General features: G+C 46.6%; 1 protein-coding gene across 1 annotated transcript; it reads right to left on the reverse strand.

Moving 5' to 3' along the window:
- Window positions 1-865: 865 nt before the first annotated feature.
- Window positions 866-23,558, reverse strand: TIMELESS (timeless circadian regulator). The gene is made up of 29 exons (XM_082665877.1): window positions 23,498-23,558; window positions 14,838-15,000; window positions 14,530-14,683; window positions 14,125-14,239; window positions 13,968-14,030; window positions 13,583-13,684; window positions 13,250-13,405; window positions 12,872-13,005; window positions 12,590-12,677; window positions 12,130-12,306; window positions 11,549-11,766; window positions 11,199-11,302; window positions 10,886-11,055; window positions 8,914-9,048; window positions 8,297-8,448; window positions 7,128-7,225; window positions 6,915-7,035; window positions 6,607-6,808; window positions 6,190-6,335; window positions 5,484-5,569; window positions 5,278-5,395; window positions 5,106-5,188; window positions 4,046-4,188; window positions 3,673-3,850; window positions 3,523-3,591; window positions 3,281-3,399; window positions 1,877-2,090; window positions 1,640-1,744; window positions 866-1,499 (listed from the first exon to the last, which is right to left on the reverse strand). The coding sequence occupies exons 2-29, from the start codon at window positions 14,920-14,922 to the stop codon at window positions 1,426-1,428; spliced, it is 3,609 nt and encodes a 1,202-aa protein (XP_082522003.1). The 5' UTR covers window positions 14,923-15,000; window positions 23,498-23,558; the 3' UTR covers window positions 866-1,425.

The following is a 23,558-nucleotide window of genomic DNA, read 5'->3' on the forward strand; positions in this document are numbered from 1 at the left end:
CAGTGGTTAAGACTCCACGCTCCCAATGCAGGGGCTCCAGGGCAGGGGCTCCAGGTTCGATCCCTGGTTAGGGAACTAGTTCCCGCATGCCGCAGCTAAAGATCCTGCACGTGGCAACTAAGATCCTGTGTGCCACAACTAAGACCCTGCACAGCCAAACAAACAAATAACTGAGGTATATAATCAGCTATAAAAAGGAGCGAAATTGTGCCATTTGCAGAGACATGGATAGACCTAGAGATTGTCATACAAAGTGAAGTCAGAAAGAGAAAAACAAAAATTGTATAACATTGCTTACATGTGGAATCTAGAAAAATTATACTGATGAACTTATTTGTAAAGCAGAAATAGAGACACAGACGTAGAGAACAAACATGAATACCAAGGGGGGAAGGGGATGTGGGATGAACTGGGACATTGGGATTGACATATATATGTTTTCCACAGTGGCTACACCAATTTATGTTCCTACCAACAGTGTACAAGGGTTCCCTTTTGTCCATATCCTCACTAACATGTTATTTGTGTTCTTTTGGATGATAGCCACTCTGACAGGTATCAGGTGATATCTCATTGTGGTTTTGATTTGCACTTCTCTGATTAACGACATTGAGCATCTTTTCATGTACCTGTTCTGATGCATACTCTTTTTACCCTAAAGATTTATCCTAGACAAAGGATCTTGAGGTGAGTATGTTTTTCTGTGTCTCATGTAGGGAAAGCAAGAGAAAAGGGAAGGCTGATAGTCTCTTTTAACCCTAATAGTTAAAAGTTCTTAAACGAACATAGCAGGTGGAGGGTTGAGGTATTTAGACAGATTGGCAAGTCAGATCAACATTGGCAACTTTTAATTTTACATGTTTAATTCAATGCCAAACACCAACCAAAAACGCTCATCATCTGAAGAGTACTGCATCCCAACCCTATTTCAACATTAGGAACTGGGCTCAATCTGGTGTTCAGCGGGTGATCACAGGAAAGAAAATGAGGATGGGCTCGTCTAGTGCCTTTTAAAAATGGTGCAATATCCCCACTCATCATGTCACAAAACCCCCCATCTAGTGCTGTGACCCACCTCCAGCAGAAAGCCAAAAGGAACAGACCAGAAAGAGGGGTCCAAGGTGCCTTCTATATTCACTCACTCCTCTCCTTTGCCAGGGTGTGCTATTAACCAAAGAAGAAAAGGAATAAGTCTCCAGAGAGCTACTGAGGCACACTGATAAAAGTGGGAGGAGCAAGAAGTGACTGAACAGGAGGCCAACACTGTTGCCTGGATTTCCTGGACCCTAGATCCATGGGGAAGCCCAGGGCTCCACAGCTTCTGTCCAGTAAGAGGAGTTTCCAGGTCCTGTATGCCCCTCCAAACTCAGATTTAAATTCACCACTTAAAAATGGGTCTGTCTCTGCCCCTAGGCATCTGGCTCTTCAGTCGCTCTCATCGTCATCCTCTATCTGAAACCGCTTCTTCTTCCGGATTCCTGGAGCTCCCAACTCTGGTGCTATGGGAGTGACAGGGGTGAGAAGACAGGATATCTAAATTTGTTAAGGGGGAAGGAGGATGGTAGCATTTACCTTCAGGACTGGAGGGAAGAGTGCTAGAGGTTAGAAGAAAAGGCAGATCCCGACCAGACCCTCCTACCTTTGCTCCCGCCCTCATCTTGCTCCTTTTCCTCATCGCTGTCCAACAGCTGTCGCTTCTTGGGTGCCACTTTCAGCTGCTCTTTCCCACCATCAGTCCCTTCCTCTGGAACGACCACGAGAGGCATAAAATTAGGGAACTAGGTCCTCATAGTCTCAAATACCCTATCAGCCCTCTTGATCACAGGGCTGGGTAAGTATTCAATAGTACTCAATAGATAAGTGGTCCTGGTATTACCCTCTGGGGACAGCAGGCCTGCTCTCTCTTTCCGGGCTGACAGGAGGGCCCTCGGGGCATGTGCTCGGTGCTCCTCCTCAGGGCCTTGCTCTCCAGGGACCTTAGGTTCTAATCCTGGCTGAAGCTTTTCCTCCTCCTCTGGTTGGCTCAAAGAAGCTGCCATCCTCCGGAGCTGGGTGGGACTCAGCTTGGCTGGAATTCGCCAGAAGGTTTCCTACAGGGGCAAAGAAGTTGAAAATGAGAGTAGTGGGAAAGGAGCAGCCTCTAGTCCACCAGATTTTGATATTATTCATTGAATAAATATGAGCCTACATTGGTGAAGCTCCATAAGGGTTGTGAACTCTACTTATTGCTTATTTATCCAGTATGTGCCCAATGTCTAACACAGTGCCTGATACACCAGGAGGTTCCCAGTAAATACAGTTGTTAATTACATAAGTAAATGAATGGATTCTGGGGATCTAAAGGTGAGTCAGATATGATCCTTGCTCTCAGGGAACTCACAATCTAAGGGGAGAAAGAACCAATGTACTGTAACACCACAGGATTGGGGCTATATTAAGGGAATGAACAAATCACAGCCACCAAAATGATTACAGTTGCCCCTCTGTGTCCGAGGGTTTCACATCCATGGATTCAACCAACTGCAGATCAAAAACATTGGGGAAAAAAATGAAAAATTCCAGAAAGTTCCAAAAAGCAAAACTTGGATTTGCTGCACATTGGCAACTATTTACATAGCATTTACATTGTATTAGGTATTACAATTAATCTAGAGACGATGTGCATAGGTTATACGCAAATACTATGCCATTTTATACGAGACTTGAATATCTGTGAATTTTGGTGTCGGGGTCGGGGGGTTGAAGGAGGGATAGAGACTGCTTCTCTGAGGAAGTGACAACTGAACTAACTCTTCAAGGTTGGGTGGAGTGTTCATCAGGAAAGATGGGTGATCTGCCACCTTGTGTATGAGGCTGGAGCCTTCCAGTAGGGGGACTGGCATGATCAACTGTTTGGAGGTATGAAAAAGCCTACTGTTTGGAGGATGGAAAGTAGCTCCGGATGACTGTAGTGTCAGGCAGGTGTGTGGTGACGTGGCTGTGAGGCTGCAATGGCTGGCCAAGGCCAGAGACACCGCCCCGGCGGCTGTGGACTTTGTCCTGCTAACAGTGGGGAACCATCAAGTGCTCTGATCAGGGGAGTGATATAATCAAAACTGTAATTTAGAAAGATAACTCGGGGGCAGTGTGGAAGATGGGTTTAGGAGAAGGGAAGATTGGAGAGATTAGCAAGACAGCTGCTGCAGGAGTCACGGTCAGAGGTGACAGGAAATGAGGAGGAGCAGATGTATCTTAAAGTAGCACCAACATGCTTGGTTGATGCTGTAACTGGTGTATTTACCTGCCCAGAGGCAGGAGGCCGAACCCTTAGCTTTTGCAACAGCTGCTGAAACTGTTCATTTTCCATTGCTTCCTCATTTTCTTCTGTCAGTGGCACCAGTGGAACTGCCTGAGAGCAGCCTAGGACAGGGTCAATGGTCACATGGTGAAGATGTGAAGAAAGAACCGGCCCTCCATCCCACAATCAGGTCTCCAGCAGCCTCCAGACCCCAGTCCTCCTGAAACCGTCATTTATTCACTCACCAAACTCTTCCCGATCATCTGCTGCTCGAATGAGGCAGTTCTGGAGCCACAGGAGGGGAGCAGAAAAGCCTAAGGGAAGGTGGAAAACTTATAACTGGCCCATACAACCAACCCCACCACCTGAGACATCTCTCCCAACTGGGCCCTCACCTTCCTGATGCAGGTTTTGCCCAAGGTTTTGAGTTGAAAGGACGGAGCCACCGTGGGCTTGTTCTGCTTCTGAGCCCTCCTCTTTCTCTTCATCCTCTTCACTCTCTTCCTCTGGCAGGTTTTCCTCTTCTTCTAGATCTTCCTGGCAAAAATCGTTCAAGGACTCCTCTTCATTAGGCTAAAATTAATTGGGGTGGGTAATGAACAAAAGGAGACAAGACGAAGAACTGAATGGAGTCCTCTGGTTCCTGACCACCGCGCTGGGGGGATCTACTCAGAAGAGCCTGAGACAGGAAGAATCTGGGTGGGCTACTTCTAAGGAGCACTTCAGCGGGGGCAGGCCCAGCTGGCAGAGCCAGGGTAAGACTGTTACCAAGCTTGAGGGCGCCAACTTCTTCCGGCGTTTCTTGTACAGCTCCCGCCGCTCAGCCACCAGCCCCAGAGCCAGCAGTTTATCTACTATTCGGGCCCGTGAGCGTTTGGCTGTGATGTTCTTCATGATATTACCCAGGATATCTAAAGAGAAAGAAAGTGTGAATGCCCAAGAGCAACAGGGGAAAGGGATTAGTAAAGGAAACAGAGGTCTTTGGAAAGAGGCTACAGCTCAATTCACTCCAAAATGACACCACAAAAAACAGTATGGAGGTCTCTCAAAAAACTAAAGATAGAATTACTATATGACCCAGCAATTCCACTCCTGGGGATATATCCAAAAAAATAAACAAAAACACTAACTTGAAAAGATACATGCACCCCAATGCTCATGGCAGCATTATTTACAATCGCCAAGGTATAAAAGCAACCTAAGTGTCCATCAACAGATGAATGGATAAAGAAGATGTGGTACACACACACACACACACGAATACTACTGAGCCATACAAAGAATGAATTTTTGGCATTTGCAGCAATATGGAGTTGGAGGGCATTATGCTAAGTGAAATAAGTAAGACAGAGAAAGAGAAATACTATATATCACTTATATGTGGAATCTAAAAAATAAAACGAATGAATATAACAAAAAAGAAGCAGACTCACAGATATAGAGAACAAACTAGTGGTTACCAGTGGGGAGAGGGAAGGGGGAGGGGCAAGATAAGGGTAGAGGATTAAGAGGTACAAACTATTAGGTATAAAATAAGCTACAAGGATACATTGTACAATATGGGGAATGCAGCCAATATTTTATAACAACGATAAATGGAGTATAACCTTTAAAAATTAGTGACTATAGTGAATCACTATATTGTATACCTGTAACTTACATAATAAAAAAAAATATATATATAAAAACAAACAAAAATGACACCACAAACAGAGCAAGTGGACAGGAAGGAGAGGATAAGCCTTCCTTGGGAACAGGAAGCAGCAGGAAAAGAAACTGAGAGCTTGGCTCTCATTTCAGAGGTTCCCTGAGCTTCCACCTCACTTACCATCAGAGCCCTGGAACTCCTCAAAAAGCCGCTGCAGCTCCAGCTCCTGCTCTTCTGTCCACAGTACAATCTGGGTTCCTTTCCTGTTCAGGGCGGTGTCAGTGGAAGGGGGAGCTCAGGGAGTGAAGAGTGGATTCCCCATCTCAGTTCCCTCCAGAGCATGTGCCTCTACCTCTGGAAGTCCTTGACGCTGTCAGCCAGTCCCAGCTGTACCAGACGGTGGATGACCTGCTTGCGTGTCCGAGGAGCAGTTTTCAGGTGTGCCAAGATGGTGTCCACCACATCCTGACCTGAGGTGGAGGAGGAGTGAGGCAGTGAAGAGGGGTCCCGGAGCTCAGGCTGCCCTCCTCATGCTCTTCAGACCTCAAGGCCTCATACCTTCCACATCCTTATGGGCAAGGTACAGTTCCTGAAGCTGGGCCTCCTCCTCTGGGCTCCACACAGGGGGTCTGTGACTAGAAGATCTAAATGGGGAAAGGAGAAGGGGAGCATGTAGATTGTTGGCTCAAAAAGAGGAGACCAAAGGTCTTCTCTTCTAAAAGGAATAAGGGCAACGCAGGTACCACAAAGGAGCCAGCTAGCAGAGGCCTAAGGTGTGCTTCCTTCCTCTTACTCTCCTTCCACTTAAGAACCCAAAAGTCAAACTAAGATTTTCCAGGTTGGGCCCATGGAACCTGACACTGCAGGGGCTGAGAGTATTATGGGAAAGAGAGAGAAGAGTGAAAGGAGAGGAGCTGAGATACTCAGGGAAAGAGGACAAATATTTCTATGCATCCTTATGGCTTCCCAGCACATCTTGGGATAAGGCACATATAGACTCTCTCTGGGGGGGCCACCCCACTCTGACTGCCCCCCTGAACGCTGGTGAAGAAGGAAACTAGAGTAGACAGGAGACCTAGGGTCAATCCCAGTTCCTCTCTCAGGTGACCTCAGGTAAAGCATTTCACCTTCGGGGCTTGTTTTCTCACCTACGAAAGGGAAAGAAAGGTTACACCAACTGATCTGCAAGCTCTTCCAGCTCTGACACTCTGTGACTGTGTCACCCCCTTCCCCATCGCCAAGCCTTCCCCATCCTCAAGCTCACCTGCCATCCAGGGAGCCATAGCCCTCAGTCATCTCTCGAACCACAGCTGTGTTCTTCCAGAACAACAGCTCCACAAAGGCTTTCTGGTTGACTGCGGCCAGTGCAAAGAACTTGCCCAGGATGTATCTGGAAAAAGTCACTAGCTCCTGAGGGAGAGGGAGACTGCTGTGAGGCCTGTGGCCTAAATGTACATAAACATGGGCCTTTAGGTATTTTTTTCTACGCCTGTTCCCAGCTGCCCCCTCCTCGCTCAGCCTCTTCTATCCTTCCCCTTGCAGCTCCCTCAACCTGCCTGTCTACTTCCTCACCGTTCTCTCATCGTTCAGCCTTGACACGGCTCAGGGCACTTTATCCCCTAACCTTTTACCCCAGGACTCCCCTACACCTCTAGAACCCCATTCTTTGGTATCTCCTTACTTTGTAGGCCCCAGCCGCAGGGTCGCTAAGCAGACGATTGAAGAGGCAGAAGAGGGAAAGCTGGAAAAGCAGGGCTTCCATTTTGAGATCATAGGCCAGACGGTGCAGCATCTTGACGACACAGTGGTTGGTGTGGGCGCTATTTTGCTTGTAGCTCCGCAGCAGCAGCACGTAGGCTTGGATGACAGTTGAGTTTGCAAAGCTGCACCGAGACAGGGAGCGAGAGGATGTCAGTGTGAGGACGTGTGGTCGTCCTCACAGCCCCACGGTCTCCACCCTGACACCAATTCCATCCTCCCGGCCCGCACCGTTTCAGGTAGTCCAGAAAGTTAAATTCTTTCTCCAACACCTCGACCATGTGCAACTCTTCCTCCTCCACCTCTTCTTCATCTTCTTCCTCCGCCTCTTGTTCCTCTGGTCCCTGCTGCCCTATAGAAAGACTGAGGATTACTGGGTGTCTGTGACGCTGGCGCTAGAGAAGAGCTGGAAGGAGAGAGATGAGAAGGAAATGGGAGACTCACGGGGAAGCGGGGCCCAGACGATTTGCTTCAGCAGCTGAATCTCCTCCTCTGGGGAAATGTCCTGAGAGCCAAACACATCTCCTTCTGGCCACACCTCCCTGGAGCACAGAGAGAAAAAAGGCTTTTTTTTATAATATCTTTTTTTTTTAATAATATCTCAGTTATAATTTGAAGTGGGAGAAGGAATTTAGACTTATTTTATTTTCCAGCTGGAAAGAGAATACAGACTGTTATTTCAAAGATGAAACAAAGACTCTAGGGAAATTTTCCCTCATAAGCCACACTGCAAAGAAAATCATACAGGAAGAAAAGGCAAATAATCTAAACGCATGACATTTGAACAAATGTTGAACAAATGTACATATTCACACAATGGTGTGTTTTGTTTTTATAAATTTATTTATCTATTTATTTGCCGCTGTTTTCACAATGGTGTTTTAAAGCCATTAATAATTGCAGAAATATATCTGACGAGAAGTGATGCTCACGGGACTTCCCTGGTAGTCCAGTGGCTAAGGCTCCGCGCTCCCAATGCAGGGGGCCTGGGTTCAAAACTTAGCTGGGGAACCAGATCCCGCATGCCTGCTGCAACTAAGAGTTCACATGCCACAACTAAGAGTCTGCATGCTGCAACTAAGAAGTCTGCACGCTGCAACTAAAAGATCCTGCATGCCGCAGCAAAGATCCCACGTGCCTCACCTAAGACCTGGTGCAGCCAGAATAAATAAATAAATATTTGGAAAAAAAAAGAAATGATGCTCACAATATATTGAGAAGTGAAAAAAAATACTATAAATCAGTATTGCAATATTTCAATCTTGTAAAAGAAGGTGTATGTGATATGTCTATATATAACACAGAGGGAAAAACTCTGGAAGATAACTCATCAAAATGTTAATGATGGCTATCTTTGGCTCATAGAATTAACTTTATTTTTTTTCCCCAACTAACTGTGCTGATATTTCTCAAAAATGAAACAAAAACAAATAATAAACCTCCCAATAAACCAACCCAAACTCCCCAGGACTCAGTACCCTGTACAGAGCCCCAGCGCTTCTGAGGGAACTTCTCTCTTGAAGACTGAGAACCCTGTGCCACAGTGAAAGCCACTCCCTGCCCCCAAAAGCCCAGGGGCTGGATGTGGGAGGACGGGTAGGCGGGGCTCTTACCGGGCAGACCTAAGAAGGGTCAGGGCCTGTGGGGCCTGGCCAGCCAGGAGACAGTCTTGGATCCGCACCATGGCTTCTGCCCGCTGTTCTTCCACGGGCACCTCTGAGGCCGCATCAAAGGGAACCATGGAGTCCAAACTGAGCTCAGGATCCTAGAGAGGGATTATTAAAGCTTTGGTAACAGTTGGTGGGGCAGTGGGGGGAGAGACCCAGAGAGTCTGCCCAGAGCACTACCCTCAGGAAACAGAGAGTAGGACTTCCCTGGTGGCACAGTGGTTAAGAATCCACCTGCCAATGCAGGGGACACGGCTTCGAGCCCTGGTCCAGGAAGATCCCACATGCCACGGAGCAACTAACCCCGTGCACCACAACTACTGAGCCTGCGCTCTAGAGCCCATGCGGCACAACTACTGAAGCCCATGTACCTAGAGCCCGTGCTCTGCAATAAGAGAAGCCACCACAATGAGAAGCCCACGCACCGCAATGAAGAGTAGCCCCCACTTACTGCAACTAGAGAAAGCCTGCGTGCAGCCATGGAGACCTAACGCAGCCAAAAATAAATATTAAAAAAAAAAAAGAAAGAAAGAAAGAAAGAGAGAGTTTCTGCAACTACTTATCTGGGCACAGCACTGTAGCTGCTCGGCCAGGGAGGGCCACACAGACTCCAGTTCCTCTGGGCTGTAGGGGACATTACCAGAAGCTACGGACTGATCTAGGACATTCTTTTTCTTCTTTCTCTTCTTTCGTTTGTTCTACAGAGAAGGAACTGTGTTAGGATGGCACAAGAGCTAGGGAGGCCTTTTCCCCATCAATGTCCTCTATTAACTAATTAATTAGATGTCTGAATTAATTAGACATCCACCGAGTGACCACTATGTGCTACTCCATGACAATGGGGAAGCAGCAGTGAAGAGCACATTTCCTTGCCCTTGAGGCACTTGTGGCCTAGTGGGGGAGACAGGTAAGTAGACAGGTAAATGACACTACAGCCTGGATAAGACCTAGAACATGGCTGAGCATAAAACGCCATAGCAAAACCCAGGAACAGCACGTGACTCATTTCTTGTGGAAGTGATACCTTAAACAGAAGCCTAGAGAATGAGCAAATTTGCTCTGAGGATAAAAAATTCTATATGAAAAGGCTTTATTAAATGCAAAGCACTCTGCAAATGTAAACTACAATTTTTTCTCCTGAAAAGCAGGAGAATGAGAATCAATACCCCGATCTCACTCCCCCAAGTCATGGCTGTGAACCAGTCTTCGCTGTGGGCAAACAGGAGGGCCTGTGAGGCCCTTGATGAGGTTCGTCCTTTATTCAAGGAACTTATAAACACACTAAAGGTCAGGAGCATGAGTCTGGATTCCAGCAGACCAGGATTTAAGTATTGATGCTAGCCATATACCAGCAAGACCTTGGACAAGGTGCTTAACCACTCTGCGCATGTGCCCTAGTGCTATTGTGAGGATTATAGGGAAACCTTAGCACAACGTCTGAGACATAGTAAACGCTCGATAAATGGTAGAACCTATTAGTACTGCTAATACAACAGAGCTCCGAGTGTAAATAGACCTTTTAGAAAAGGCTCATCGGTACTACAGCCCCTTTCAAGCCCAGTTCTGACTGAGTTTTAACCTATAGCAAATAGAATTATAGGAAAATTTTTACAAAGCAGAATCCTTGTGTCTCCAGGATAGAAATTCCTTGAGGTTTTCTTCTTGTCCCAGACTTTGCATTTATTATTTCATTTCAGGCTCATGGGTAGATGTTACAACCAACTTTTAAAGATCAGGACTCACACAAGCAGCTTAAGTTATTCTAACAGTAACTAATACAGGATGAGATCCCAGACCTCCGAGTTTTTTTTTTTTTTTGGCTGCACCATGCGGCATGTGAGATCTTAGTTCCCTGACTAGGGATCGAACCTGGACCCCTGCAGTGAAAGTTCAGAGGCTTAACCACTGGACTGCCAGGGAAGTCCCCAGACCTCTGACTTTTAATGTAAGGTCCTTTCTATCTCATTACAGTGCTTCTGAAGTATAATCAGGAAATAGCACAGCATAATTAATAAACTCTAAAATTATCAACCCCCTGGGACTTCCCTGGCAGTCCAGTGGTTGAGACTTCGCCTTCCAATGCAGGGGGTGTGGGTTCGATCCCGAGTCGGGGAGCTAAGATCCCACATGCCACGTGGCCAAAAAAAAAAAAAAAAAACACAACAGACACAAAACAGAAGCAATATTGTAACAAATTCAAAGAGACTTTAAAAATGGTCCACATCAAAAAATAAATAAATAAATAAAATAAAATTATGAACCCCCAGAGTTCATGTGCTTAGCACAGAGCAGGTGTTTAATAAATGTTTCCTGAATGAATTAAGATACTTATGGTAGATTAGGGATCAACCTAATGAGAGGAGACTCACAAGGCAGAACTACATTGGCAACACCAACGAAACTCTTGCCCTTCGTTCAGAGTAGTTCTAACAGACCAGCTTAAGCTACAGAAAATGTGAGGAAAAAGAGCCCTCTGTCCTTTCTGTCCCCCACCCTTTCTCCCCAGCTCTTTCCACACCCTGGGCTGCCCAGTACCTGCACCATCAGGTTCCCACGGCTCCGGCAGAACCGCTCCAACATCTTGAGGAAGAGGTGGGTGGTTTCCACCAGGTCACGAAGGAAAGAGCGGGGCTGGCATCTCTCGTTGAACTTTCGAAAGAGTGCCAGGAAGAGCTCTCGGTACTCCATCACATAGAAAATGTTGTCTAGAAACAGGGAAGAGAAAGGAATGGAAGGACTGACCTGGAAAGCTTGGGGAAAGGAGAGACGGGTGAAGCTGGGTCCGGGAAGAGTGAGATTCGGATCAAGAGGCAGGGAAGGGGGGATCAGAGACCAAGCGAGGCCTCACTCTGGATGATGCGGCTGCTCTCCCTCACAGCCTCGTCTGGGGACGCATTCATCTCATTCACTGTGGCCAGCAGCTCCTGATAGGCCTTCAGAGCCAGGTGCATCCTGTGAGAGGGAAAGAGGTAAAACGGAGGACAGCTTAGGATCTTGGTTCGTGGAAACGGTATCACCCTTTGCACCCTCGCCTGCCAAAACAGTTCCATCAAAAACTCAATGACCCAGCCAGTCCTTGCTCCCCAGCTGACCACCTGAAGCCTGAGACGGGACAGAAAGTACCATCCAGAATTCAGGCATTCAGATTCCCAGCCTGGCCAAGATGCCCACTCTGACCCCACTTCTCCTCCCGCTCACCGGCGTGCCCAGGAGGTGGCTTCCTTGCGGTCGGTCAGCATCATCTCATAGTAGTTGGTGAGGTTCTGCTCAATGAAGTGGAAGGTGCGGACAGTGAGGGTCTCAGAAACCAGGCCTGGCCGGAAGGAGGCAGCTCGGTTGAAGGCCATGAAGAAAGCCAAAGCCCACATGTAGTAGGTCTCATCGTGCTGCTGAGCCTTCTCCCGAAGCAGGTGGTCCTGATGTCAAGGAAAAACAGACCACTTCATGACCTCAGGGCTTCCAACTTCCTCCTGTCCTATGATGACCAGGTGGACCCTGGACACCACTGTAACAATACTATAGGACCCAAATCTCCATCCCTTTCTCATTCTCCCCGCGTTCCCTTCCCCTTCCTCTGCGGCAATCTCTAGAGCTTTTTTGGTCATATCGATAACCCACTCCCTCCTGACTTCGTCACCATGTCTCAGGGGCACCCTACATCCGTCTCACCTACTAGTCCACTCTCCATGGTCAGCTTTCCATGGGTTCCTCCCCAGCTTGCCCTTCTTACCCACCGCTACCCCAATCACCTCTCTACTCCATCTTTCCTAGGCTCTCACCTTCACCGAGCCCATGAGCCGGTTGTAACAGTTCTCCAGGAACTCAGAGCAGAAGTCTCTGAGAAAGAGTCTCACGTTGAGGGCAGAGCGGCGCTGCACGGACAGCTCCCGGGCAGCCTGGCGACGTTTAGGTACCCGTCGGGGCTGCTTTCCCAAATCGGAAGTGTAGTTTTGGAGCTGGGGATGTAGGTTGAGGGAATTAGAATTACTCCTAACCACCTCCCTCCCCGGCAGCTCTTTACACATCCTTGGTACTACAGTTTTCTCAGAAGAAACTTGTAGAAGGTAGAACGTGCTCTCCCTCTGGTACTAAGTGAAGATGCAGGTAAAGACAATGCCAAAAGCTCTATTTCTCCTAGGTCTCCAACTTTCTAAGCCCAAGAACAGAGAAGCTTTACCTCCAGGGAGGTAAAGGTCCCCCACTCCACAATGTTCCCACCCCTGACGGGAGCAGACTCACATTGTGGAGACCTTTGTGAAAGATGAGGTCCCTCTCCCCAATGGATTTCAAGCCCTGGACAATGTAGGAGCCCCCAAATCGAGAATGCCTGCAGAGAAAAAAAAGTCCAGGGTGATTCCTCAATTCTCTGGAGGTTCCATCCCCGTTCTCTTCCAGCAGCACATCAGAGCATGTTGTAACTGCGAAGTGCTCTCGTCACCACTGCCTTAGCATTTGGCCCAAGCCCTAGCATTCCGTAGTGCAGGAATGGGAACATGGGTAGAGTGGCTCTGCACCACTCACCTGTTGCCTCGCTGCAGGGCTCGAGTCTTCTTCTCTGCCATCTCTCGCTGGCGCAACACCTCCAGTTCTGCCACAGCTGTCCTCCGCTCCTGAGCTAAGCGTCCCTGCCCCACTCCTGCCAGCTGCTCAGGGTTCTAGATTTAGAACAAGGAGGGAAGAGTCAGAAGGACAGTCATTTCCTATTCTGAGTTCACTCCTAGTGGGGACAGAAAGAGTGAACAAAATAGGACTGTTGATGGGACCCTGTACTTAAGACATGGCTATTCCACCTGGCACCTGTCTTCCCCAGGTATTTCAGTCATGATACAAGAGCAATTCCGGCTGCACAGCAGAAACGGACATGAGGGAAGGGATTGAGGCAACAGGTGAGTGTCTCACCTGGTCACGAAACATAAGGGAGATGATCTCCAGCACGTGGAGGCTCCACTGATGCTCCGCAGTTGAGCTGGCCAGGAAGAGGAGCAGGTCATCCAGGCCACTGAGGTGAATCGCCCAGAGAAGCCGGTCGTGGACACTGGCGTCATCATCAATCCTCTGAGCAGTGAGTGGTGAGGGAGAAAGGGGAGATCAGTCAGTTCTACTGCCCTGCCTTGAGGTTTTCTAATTCATTCCTTGACGAAGGTCCCTCCCGAGTTTCGTCAGAGGACAGAACAGCGAAAAAGGGGCAGCCCAACCTAATCAAGCACAAGAACTCGGACCAGCCAAGATCACCTTCTCCTGATCAAGGTCGGCTGGGACATGGAGAACATTTCTGACCAGCAGCAGGATCCGCTCAATCAGCAAGCTGTCTTCCTCCTGCCGTTCCTCCCAGCCCTGGTCAGAAGAAGGAGAGTTAGAGGACAAGACCACCTGTGGAAGGCGGGAGGCATCTACCCTGATGGGGCGAGAGAGGCACAGAGAAGAATCAGGATTAAAAAGAAAGAAGGAAGAGTTCGAGTAGTCCCGAGGCAGCAGAGACAGCAGATTGGACTTGTACCCCCGAGGACTGGGACCGTATCTCCAAACCCCGCGTGTTGTGACGCCCCACCTGGGGTTCTGCCCAGGGGAGGAGCAGGGCGCTAACTGTCCCCTGGGATCTTGTGAGGCGGAGACTCACCAGCTGCAGCAGCTCATACAAAGTTTCACTGAGGACTCCAAAAGCCTTCTCACTGGCAAAGGCCTACGAAACAGGGGGATGGACCTTAAGTAGTCCCCGCCCTCTCCTTTCCCACGGCCCCCAGACTCTGCCTCGGGATTCTGGAGGAAAACCTCACCTCTTTGTAGGCCTGCAAGTACGCTAGCACCTGCAGAAAGTGGTGCCGGAAGCTGGGCTCCTTGGGCACGCTGCCAAAACAGAGCAAGGCTGGTTGTGTCAAGTTCACCATCAGCCTGGGGAGACCATGAAGGAGGGAGAAGCTGTTCAGTTTCCTCACCAGGCACAAATACCAAAGGCTGGCACACAGTATATGTTAAAAAGCTGGGGGATCAACAACAAGGTCCTGCTGTATAGCACAGGGAACTATATTCAATATCCTGTGATAAATCATAATGGAAAAAATATAAAAAAGAATGTATATATATACGTATAACTGAATCACTTTGCTGTAAAGCACAAATTAACATAGCATTGTAAATCAACTATACTTCAATTAAAAAAAAAAAAAAGCTGGGGAATCAACCTGATAACAGCATGAAAGAGAGGCTTGTCCTGGCGGTGTTGGGTAAGGATGGGTAGGAGGTCGCTCTGCAGGATTTGCGCTGCCCCCAGCTGCTGCCGTACATCTCGCGTCTCATCCTCATGCCTCAAGTAGCGGATCAAATCCTTCACACTCTCTTCAGGGACAGAATAAACACTTACATGGAACCCTGGCAGAAGCTCTACCCAGGCCCATGTGCTTTTCATACCCATGGCTTGAGAAATTCAAAAGACCTAGACTCAAGCAAGTGTTGTTTTTTTTTTAACCTGTTACCTCAAAAAGCGACTCACCTAAGCAATCTGGCTCCTTGTGGTAAGTGTCTCCCTCCAAGTACCCAAGAGCACTGCATGTGGCTAGAAGTTCACAATTCATCATGTACAAGTCCACACATCAGTGGACCAGCCGTTAGAGAAGAAAGGCAGGTGGAGCCAAGGGAGCTAGAAATGATGAGGCCTATAGAGACAAGGAAAGATAACAAATGTGGGGGACTTCTCTGGTGGCGCAGCGGTTAAGAATCCGCCTGCCAATTCAGGGCACATGGGTTCGTGCCCTGTTCTGGAAAGATTCCACATGCTGCAGAGCAACTAAGCCTGTGCACCACAACTACTGAGCCTGTGCTCTAGAGCCCATGCTCCTCAACAAGAGAAGCCACCGCAATGAGAAGCCCGCGCACCACAACAAAGAGTAGCCCCCACTCGCCGCAACTAGAGAAAGCCCACGTGCAGCAACAAAGACCCAATGCAACCAAAAATAAAAATAAACAAATAAATAAATCTAAAAAAAAACCCAAAACAAAACAAATGTAGGGTCCTCCCCATAAAAGGGAGGGGGGAGCAGGCAGGACCCTGATGCTCTGAGTATTCTGATCAAGGTCCTCAAATGTTTCACTTTTGTCAGCACCGGAAGTGCTGTTCCCAGTCCCGGGGAAAGCTTTAAGTTAAGACTTCTACCCAGGAGGCTCCGAGACTAAGAATTAAGCCATCCCATCCTCTAAATCGGGTCTGAAACTGTAGAAACAGTATGTCTGAGTCTAGATAACCTAGTAGAAAGAAAGGCTGGTTAGCAAAGGGCATCAACTCTGAGAATTTCACCCTGAGAAAGCTCTGCAGCCTTGTGAGAAGGTGGGAGAATGAGCTTCCCTCTGCCTTAAAATTGCTGGGGGAATTCCCTGGCGGTCCAGTGGTTAGGACTTAGCACTTTCACTGCTAAGGGTCCAGGTTCAATCCCTGGTTGGGGAACTAATTCCACAAGCTGCGCAGCATGGCCAAAAATAAAAAAATTGCTGGACCCGGTCCCCCTCCACCTTCCACCCACACAGTTAGAGCTCTTCTGTACCACAAGAACTGAGAAAACCCAGCTCTGACTGTACAGTGATCCCACTGAGGATCTGATATATCCCAGGAGCCCTGAGGCTTCTGAGGCTCTGGGGATGTGTAAAGAAAGTTCCTTCACTCTCCTCCCCAAAGTTACTCTTAAATTTTGGTGATCTTAGTAGAAGCCAGTACCTAACAGAATGGGTGAGAAAAAGAATAGGAACTAGTTAAATTCCTTGTCCCTCTCCACAGAAGAACCATCTTCCTTTTCTGAAGCACACCCCCTTTTATTAAGATCCCTAAACCCTCATCAGATAATCAAGTAGGCACAGATCCTGGATGTTTCAGAACCTGACACTAGTCACACACACACACACACACACACACACACACACACACACACACACACACACACACACACACACACACACACACACTCTCTACATTCACTATGCGTCCCCTTGTCACATTCAGCCACACTCTCAGCACGCAGCAGCTTCCTCTAAAAACACCTTTCCCTGTTCCATACGTACCTCCAACTGCACCCCTGTTCCCCCACAGGAAATAAGAAATGGGCCATGTCCAAAGGACCAAGGTTTAATGCCTGATGTTATCTCCATGCATTTATGTAACTGGGCTACTTCTCTAGGCTGCTGCTTTCCCTTCCCCTACCCAGTGCTAATCTCCTTTCTGACCGCTCAGCCCAGCAACAGTGAGCCAGTAAACCACAGAATGACCAGGAAAACTGAAGGGATACCTGCCTTCACTGCCCTTTCTCATGGGACTTGCAGACCCTAAGACCTGGGCTCCAGTGAGGCAGGTGCAGTGTGTGAGATCTGTGACTCTCCTCCAAGATAGATTTAGCTTAAAAAAAAAAAAGATACATCTAGCTTTTCCAGACAGACCACTGGTGTATACACACATACACACACAGAGCAGACCAATTCTAATATTCAATATTTGTAAAACTGGCCCCGGCAGAGTACTCAAACCTCTGCTTTCAACACATTGGTTTACCTGAAAGGCAAAAATAACAGAGGTGGTAACTGCTGTTACCTGGCTACCTAAATAAAAGCTGGAGGGGAAAGAAGATAGGGAAGGAGCATCCTTGCAGATGTGAGAAGGGAAGATGTTATGTAAGAGACCTAAGACTTCAGGTTCTAATCCCCTGCAGTTCTGACAGAACCAGAGAGCAACAAGCAAAGTAGAGGAAGAAATGGGTAAGATGACTATTATAAAGCTCCCAGGCAAGCTGGGTTTACATGAGGCAAGCTGGCAGTCTTGGGCCTATTCATTAGAACTGGAATAAAAGAGCTCTAAACAGGAGTTCCAGCCCTCACTGGTGGAAACATACTATTAAAAAAAGAGCCAGGGACAGAAAACTTACAGTTCACTCTCTTTTCATGCAGTTATCTAGAAGCTACTCACCTAGTCTGTGTGGCCTCATCTTCCTCTCCTAAACCACTTATAATCTGATTATCTGTCTTATATCTACTTCACACTTACCCATCCAACCCACCACTTCTTAGATCCATGCCTTAGGTGCCTCCTCTGGCTATCTAGTCCCCCAACCCAGGAACATAAACATACACATTCCAAGACACAGAGCCCCCTCACGCTCTCTAAACCTTGCTTCCTCCTTCTGGAAGGTCCACCTCCCTTAATTCCAAAAGTTCTAAGCCTACCTGACCTTCAAGATCCAGCTCAAATGCCACTCCTCCACGAAGCTCTCCCTGATAGCCTACAGCAGGACAGGATCTGACTGCACATATCACTCTAAATGGACTTCCTCCTCTGGCACTGTACTACTTCTTTTTTAAAAATTTTTTATTATTATTATATTTTTTTTGCGGTACGCAGGGCTCTCACTGCTGTGGCCTCTCCCGTTGCGGAGCACAGGCTCCGGACGCGCAGGCCCAGCGGCCATGGCCCACGGGCCCAGCCGCTCCGCGGCATGTGGGATCCTCCCGGACCGGGGCACGAACTCGCGTCCCCTGCATCGGCAGGCGGACTCTCGACCACTGCGCCACCACGGAAGCCCTGAACTACTCCTTTACGTTACAATAACCTAGAGTACATCTTTTCTCCTCTACTAAATGTTTTATGCATTTCTGAATGCACTGAATTTCTTTCATAAGATAGACATTCAGTAGAAACTGTTAAATGCAACTTGGTGTAATAGAAAGAACAGTACAACATTCAGAAGGTGGGGTCAGAGTCCTGGCTTCACTGCCTACCGGCCCATTTATTCCTCATCAAGTCAGTCTTAGCTTCCTTATCTGAGAAATAAGGTAAAGGATACTGTGGCAGCCATGGAAGTGCCTGCTCAGATTTCTCAAGAAAGAACTTTCCATTCAGCTGCAAAGAATGCAGTTAGCTGACAGCACCTCCAGGACCCACCTCAGCCCTACTCTTCCTGGGCAGACCCCCAGCTAATGACTAAGCACAGGGCTCACTAGTCATAGTGAGCATGGGCTCACGATAGTTACCACCACCAAATTCTTTCCTCTTACAAAGAGGGAAAAGGAGAAACCACAAGTGCTATTCAGGACAACGGGACAGAACAGATATATACAAGCTTTTAATTTCTCTTTGTTCTAATCGGAGTACTTTACTCTCCTTCCTGAGTTTTCTACTTTGAAAATAATTCTCCCCATGCCACTTCTTTGACCCAGAACAAAGGCAAAACAGGAAAACCAGCCATTCTGGCTTGCCAAAGAACCAAGAGAAAAAAGAAATTCTTTTTTTTTTTTCCTGAAAAAATGTTTATCTTAGAATTAACAAAACATGCAAGTAAAAGCATTAACATTATACCCTCAATGTCCCAACTACCTAAACAGTCATTCTCAAGCCAGGCTGTACTTTAAAACCACCTTAGGATACCTGCTTAGGCCCTGTCCAAATATTCAGAAACTCCAGGGGCTGGCGAGAAGGGGCACAGGCACAGTATTTAGGAAACGCTCGCCAAATGATCCTATAATTGGGAACTGCTTTAACATATACAAGACTATTATGCTGAAGGAAAATCAAGATGCAAAGGTGGGGGGGAAAAAAAGATGCAAAGGTGGTCTACAACTTTATTCAACAATCAGCAGTTAGTTCTCATCATTTTTTTAATTGATGACCTTCTAGATAGGGTTTTTTTGAGTTTTTTGTTTTGTTCTGTTTGCTTTGTTTTGAAATACTGACTGGGGTAATATAGTTGTTTCCAAACTTCTGGATTTCATGGATGGGTCTTTAATTTTTTTTTCAATTTAGGGAGACTAACCTAAGGTGGCAGACTCTAAATTTTGTAACTTAAGGACAATTTTAAAAAAATACAGACGCACAAACGTTGTATATTGCTGGTAGGACTGTAAAATGGTGCAGCTGCCATGGAAGTTGGTTTGGCAGTTCCTCAAAACGTTAAAACAGAGGTACCATAGGACCTAGCAATTCCACTCCTAGGTACATATCTGAGAGAAATGAAATGTACGTCCACACAAAAACCTGCACACCAATGTTCACAGCAGCATTTATAATAGCCAAAATGTGGAAAACCCCAATGTCCATCAATTGATGAATGGATAAACAAAAAGTGGTATATCTACACAATGGAATATTATTTGACAATAAAAAGGAATGAAGTACTGATACACGCTACAATATAGATGAAATTTGAAAACATTACGTTCCATAAAAGAAGCCAGACACAAAAGGTCACATGTTGTAAGATTCCACTTATATGAAATGCCCAGAATAGGCAAATCCATAGAGACAGAAAGTAGATTAGTGGCTGCCAGGCACTGGGGAGAGGAGGCAATGGGGAGTGACTGCTAGTAGGGACCTATGTGGTTTCTTTTGGGGGTGATAAAAATGTTCTAACATTAGCTGGCAGTAACAGTTGCATGTCTCTGTGAATTGTACATTTTAAAAGGGTGAATTTTATGGTATGTGAATTATATCTCAATACAGCTGTTATAAAAAACATCCACACAATTACTATACATTGTTTTCAGTAAACACCAAAAAACCCCCACAAAAACCTAAGAAGGACAAAAATCCCAGAATAAAGTACAGTCCTTTAATACATTTAATTTTATGAAAAAACTCATTATGTTGCATTTTCACATTTTATCATAGACAGATAAGAACTCTGTCAAATACCTTAGACAAAGCAGATCTGGACATTTAAAAGGGATGTTAGTTACTTTTCTCACTCAACTAAGTACTAAGCAGTTGAGATGAAGCAATAATCATCTCAAATGCAGGCCTCAAAATGCAAGAACCAAAGGAAAATAAAGGATAAAATATTAAATACGCTTGCAATTCAAAATAGAAAATTAACACATTTCTTGAAAACAAAATAAAACCAAGCAAAAAACTCTGTCCCAAACCAACCCTGCTCTAAGAACCAGCTCTGAGATTCACTAGTATGAACAGAATGACGCTTGGCATTTGAATTCCAGTTCTGTCCAGTACTAAGTTGGTGATCTTGAGCATGTGGCTTAACCTAAACCTCAGTTTCCTTATCGGTACACAGAGAAAAATACGTAGGGGGTGGTTCAAATGAGATCATGGAAATCAGTGTCATTTGTGGACCAACGGACCATTGCTGGTCCACAAACTGTTAGCAGTCTGCATCAAGATATGGACAAAAACAAAACATAAGCATTTAGAACATCTTATAGCAATTTGATGCAGTTGATGTTTGTTGAATCTAATAGTAAAAATGCCTATATTCTGTATGTCTTTTTTTCACGTTATTTCTCTAGTAATTTAATTTTTCTAATAATACGATTCTAGTTCTACTATTTTAGAAAAGTACTTTATATTTCAAGTGATATATCACAATAAAGCTAGAAAAAAAGAAAGAAAGAAAAGTACTGGCCTGCAACAGCCTGGGGGGGCGGGAAACACTGGTCGTTCACCACAAAAGTTTGAGAAGCTCTGATATCAAACACTTATACTGAGTGTTGAACACAAAGAATTCTCAAAATATTAATTTCCTCTCCATCTATTGGACTCTATAGTCAGTCACTAAGTGCTTACGAAAATCCTCCTAGGCAAAAGATAGTGCTGTGCAGGTGCAGTGTGGCTGCAGTGCTAAAGAAATTTAAGGAATTTAGTTGCAGAAATAAAACCCACCTAATATAGAAGAAACAATGTAAAAGAAAGTCAGTACTAGCTCTAAGTGATATTTAAAAAAAAATTCTGAAAAACTAGGGCTCTTTTCAGGTTAAAGTGGCCAAGGAGGTTTTGTCAGAGAAAGTGTGATTAGAACTGGGCCTGTGAAGGCTGCATAGAATTGAGGCAGCTGAGAGGAGGAGGGGAACTTCAGCAGAGAATTTGCCAGAGTAAAACCAGAGAGGGAGCCACTATGAGTAGAGGAGTCTTAGGAAAAAAATGGAAAAGAGGGTTGGAACCGGCTTTATGGGAAAACTTGGTCTTTGTCTATCAATTCAAGGATTTAGAACATAAGCCTGGGACTAACTGAAGATTTCTGAGCTGAAAAACAAAACGATCAAGCTGGGGTCGCACAAGCAGGAGCACATATCCTACTCGTGTATCACTAAACATATCACTCTCTGTAAGGTCTCAATCTTTTTTCCTTTTACTGCATTCACTCTGCAAAAGATCCCAACCGCAGATCAATGCAACCATTTGCTTTCTAGACTCCTGGATTCAAATCTAGACTCAGATTTGCTAGAGGAAACCAAACAACCCTGCAAAATGATACACAACAAATGTGGTCTCCAATCTGAACAGGTCCTCAGCCTGGCCCAGCAAATCCTTCGTGTTCCTGGTCCTCTTCCTCTTCTTCCCAAGGAACAGCTGTTTCTAACTTTCACCGTTACCCTCAAGCCCCTTTACTCCACTGCTTCCCACACTTCTCAGCTGGTGTCTCAGGTCCCTTCCTCTCAGAACAACTGAGATCATCAGAAACGAACTGTCTCAATTCTCCCCACCCAAGCCTAAAAACATACATATTTCAAATGAATCTAAGCCCTCCATTTGTGAATGATCAATTACTTCTCGTCCCTCAATTGCTTCTTCCTCATTCCTCATTTGTTTCCAATTTTCTCTTTATACTGGCTCCATTCCCATATGTTATGAGTTGCTCAAAGCTCCACCATCTTAGGGGGTGGGAAAAACCCCCAAAACAAAACAAACACCTTTCCTTGACCTCACATTGGCTGCTCCTGTACTCCTCCTTAAGAGATGATGCTCCTCAGGCTTGCATCTTTTTCTTCTTTTGGTAGCCCTGCCACACAGCTTGGGGGATGTCAGTTCCCCAACCAGGGCTTGAACCCGGGCCACGGCAGGTATCATAAGTGTTCAACACATGCTTTCTAAGCTGAAGTAGACAAGTTTCGAAGTTGAGGGAGCAGAGGATGGGGCTGGAGATTGGGAGGCATCAGGATGTAAGGTGGTGTGTCAAGTTGTGAAAGTAGATAAACTTACTCAAGAGAGTTCTGAGTGAGAGGAGTAAGGAAGCCAGGGCAGACTTCTTTGTCACCCTGTAACTGCAGAGGACTCATTTACATGTGTTCTTCCTTCCAGTTCCTTAAGGGCAGGAACTCTGTTCTATTCATCTTGTCCACCTGGTACTGAGCACACGGCACAGTACATGTTAGGAGCTCAGTAACCTTTTACTCAGTTGTATAAGTGCCACTGATAATAGAGGGAGGTAAAATACTTCAGGGACACAGAGGAAGAAGTGACTACTTTGGCCCAGGAGGGCTGGAAATAGAGGTTTTCAGCGGGACAACTGAGCTCCTGAAAGAGAAGTTCACCTGGCAGAGAAGTGGCAAGAACTTCAAGTCGAGGGAACAGCAGGAGCACAGGTACCAAAGCATGAAAGAGCACAATGCAGACACACCCTTTCTATAGGTTTGGGAGTCAAGTGCATGAGATAGAAAAAAATGATAGGCAGCTTTAGAAAATCAGCTGAGAGGATCGGAGTCAGACTGCCAAAGGCCATAGACACCCACCTAAGGATATAAACTTGACCGTGGGAGGCCAAAGAGGAGTTTTAAATTTAATCTGAAATGACCAGATTGACTTTTTAAAACGGTAATTATGTAGTGGCAGCACGAAGGGCCAAGAATTGAGAGACTCAAGGGAAGGAGCTTAATTAACGACTGATGGTCCGGCTAACAAACCCAAGCAGAGGCTGTATCCTCCTTAAGCCTTCTACCCGAGGGAAAGGAGGGAAGGGAATGAGAAATCCATTTTATAAAAACTCAAGATTTAAGTCAAGCGACCAGTGAATCCCAGCTCCTGCTGACCACCAAGCTGGACACCTATTTTTTTCGGGTCTGAACTGGATGGAAAATTCCGAAGTGGAAATGCCCGGGAAGCTTCTGTCTTATTGTAAGGGTTTCAAGCCCCTTCCCATCACAGCCGCACCGCTGCGTGAGGACCTATCTGTGTAGAATGGCGTCGGGAAAAACGAGGGGACGTCCCAGGAGAGTTGGAAACCCTGCGGCTCCCACACAGGACGCGGGGTGGGGACGCGTGCGCACCTAAAGCGCGCGCCCCGCCCCCTGCCTTTAAACTGGGTGACGGGAAAGGGAACTCCGCGCCTCCCAGAAGAGCCCCCGCGGCTTCGAAGGGACGCAGTCCGCTTAGAGCCCTCTCGCCCAGACACTCACCCGCTCCCCGCCGGTCCTCAGGGTCCCCGCGGAGACAGCAGCTCCCGCTGCATTTCCCGCC

Source organism: Grampus griseus (genome assembly GCF_964374135.1).
Source record: "Grampus griseus genome assembly, chromosome: 11".
Taxonomy (NCBI): Eukaryota; Metazoa; Chordata; class Mammalia; order Artiodactyla; family Delphinidae; genus Grampus; species Grampus griseus.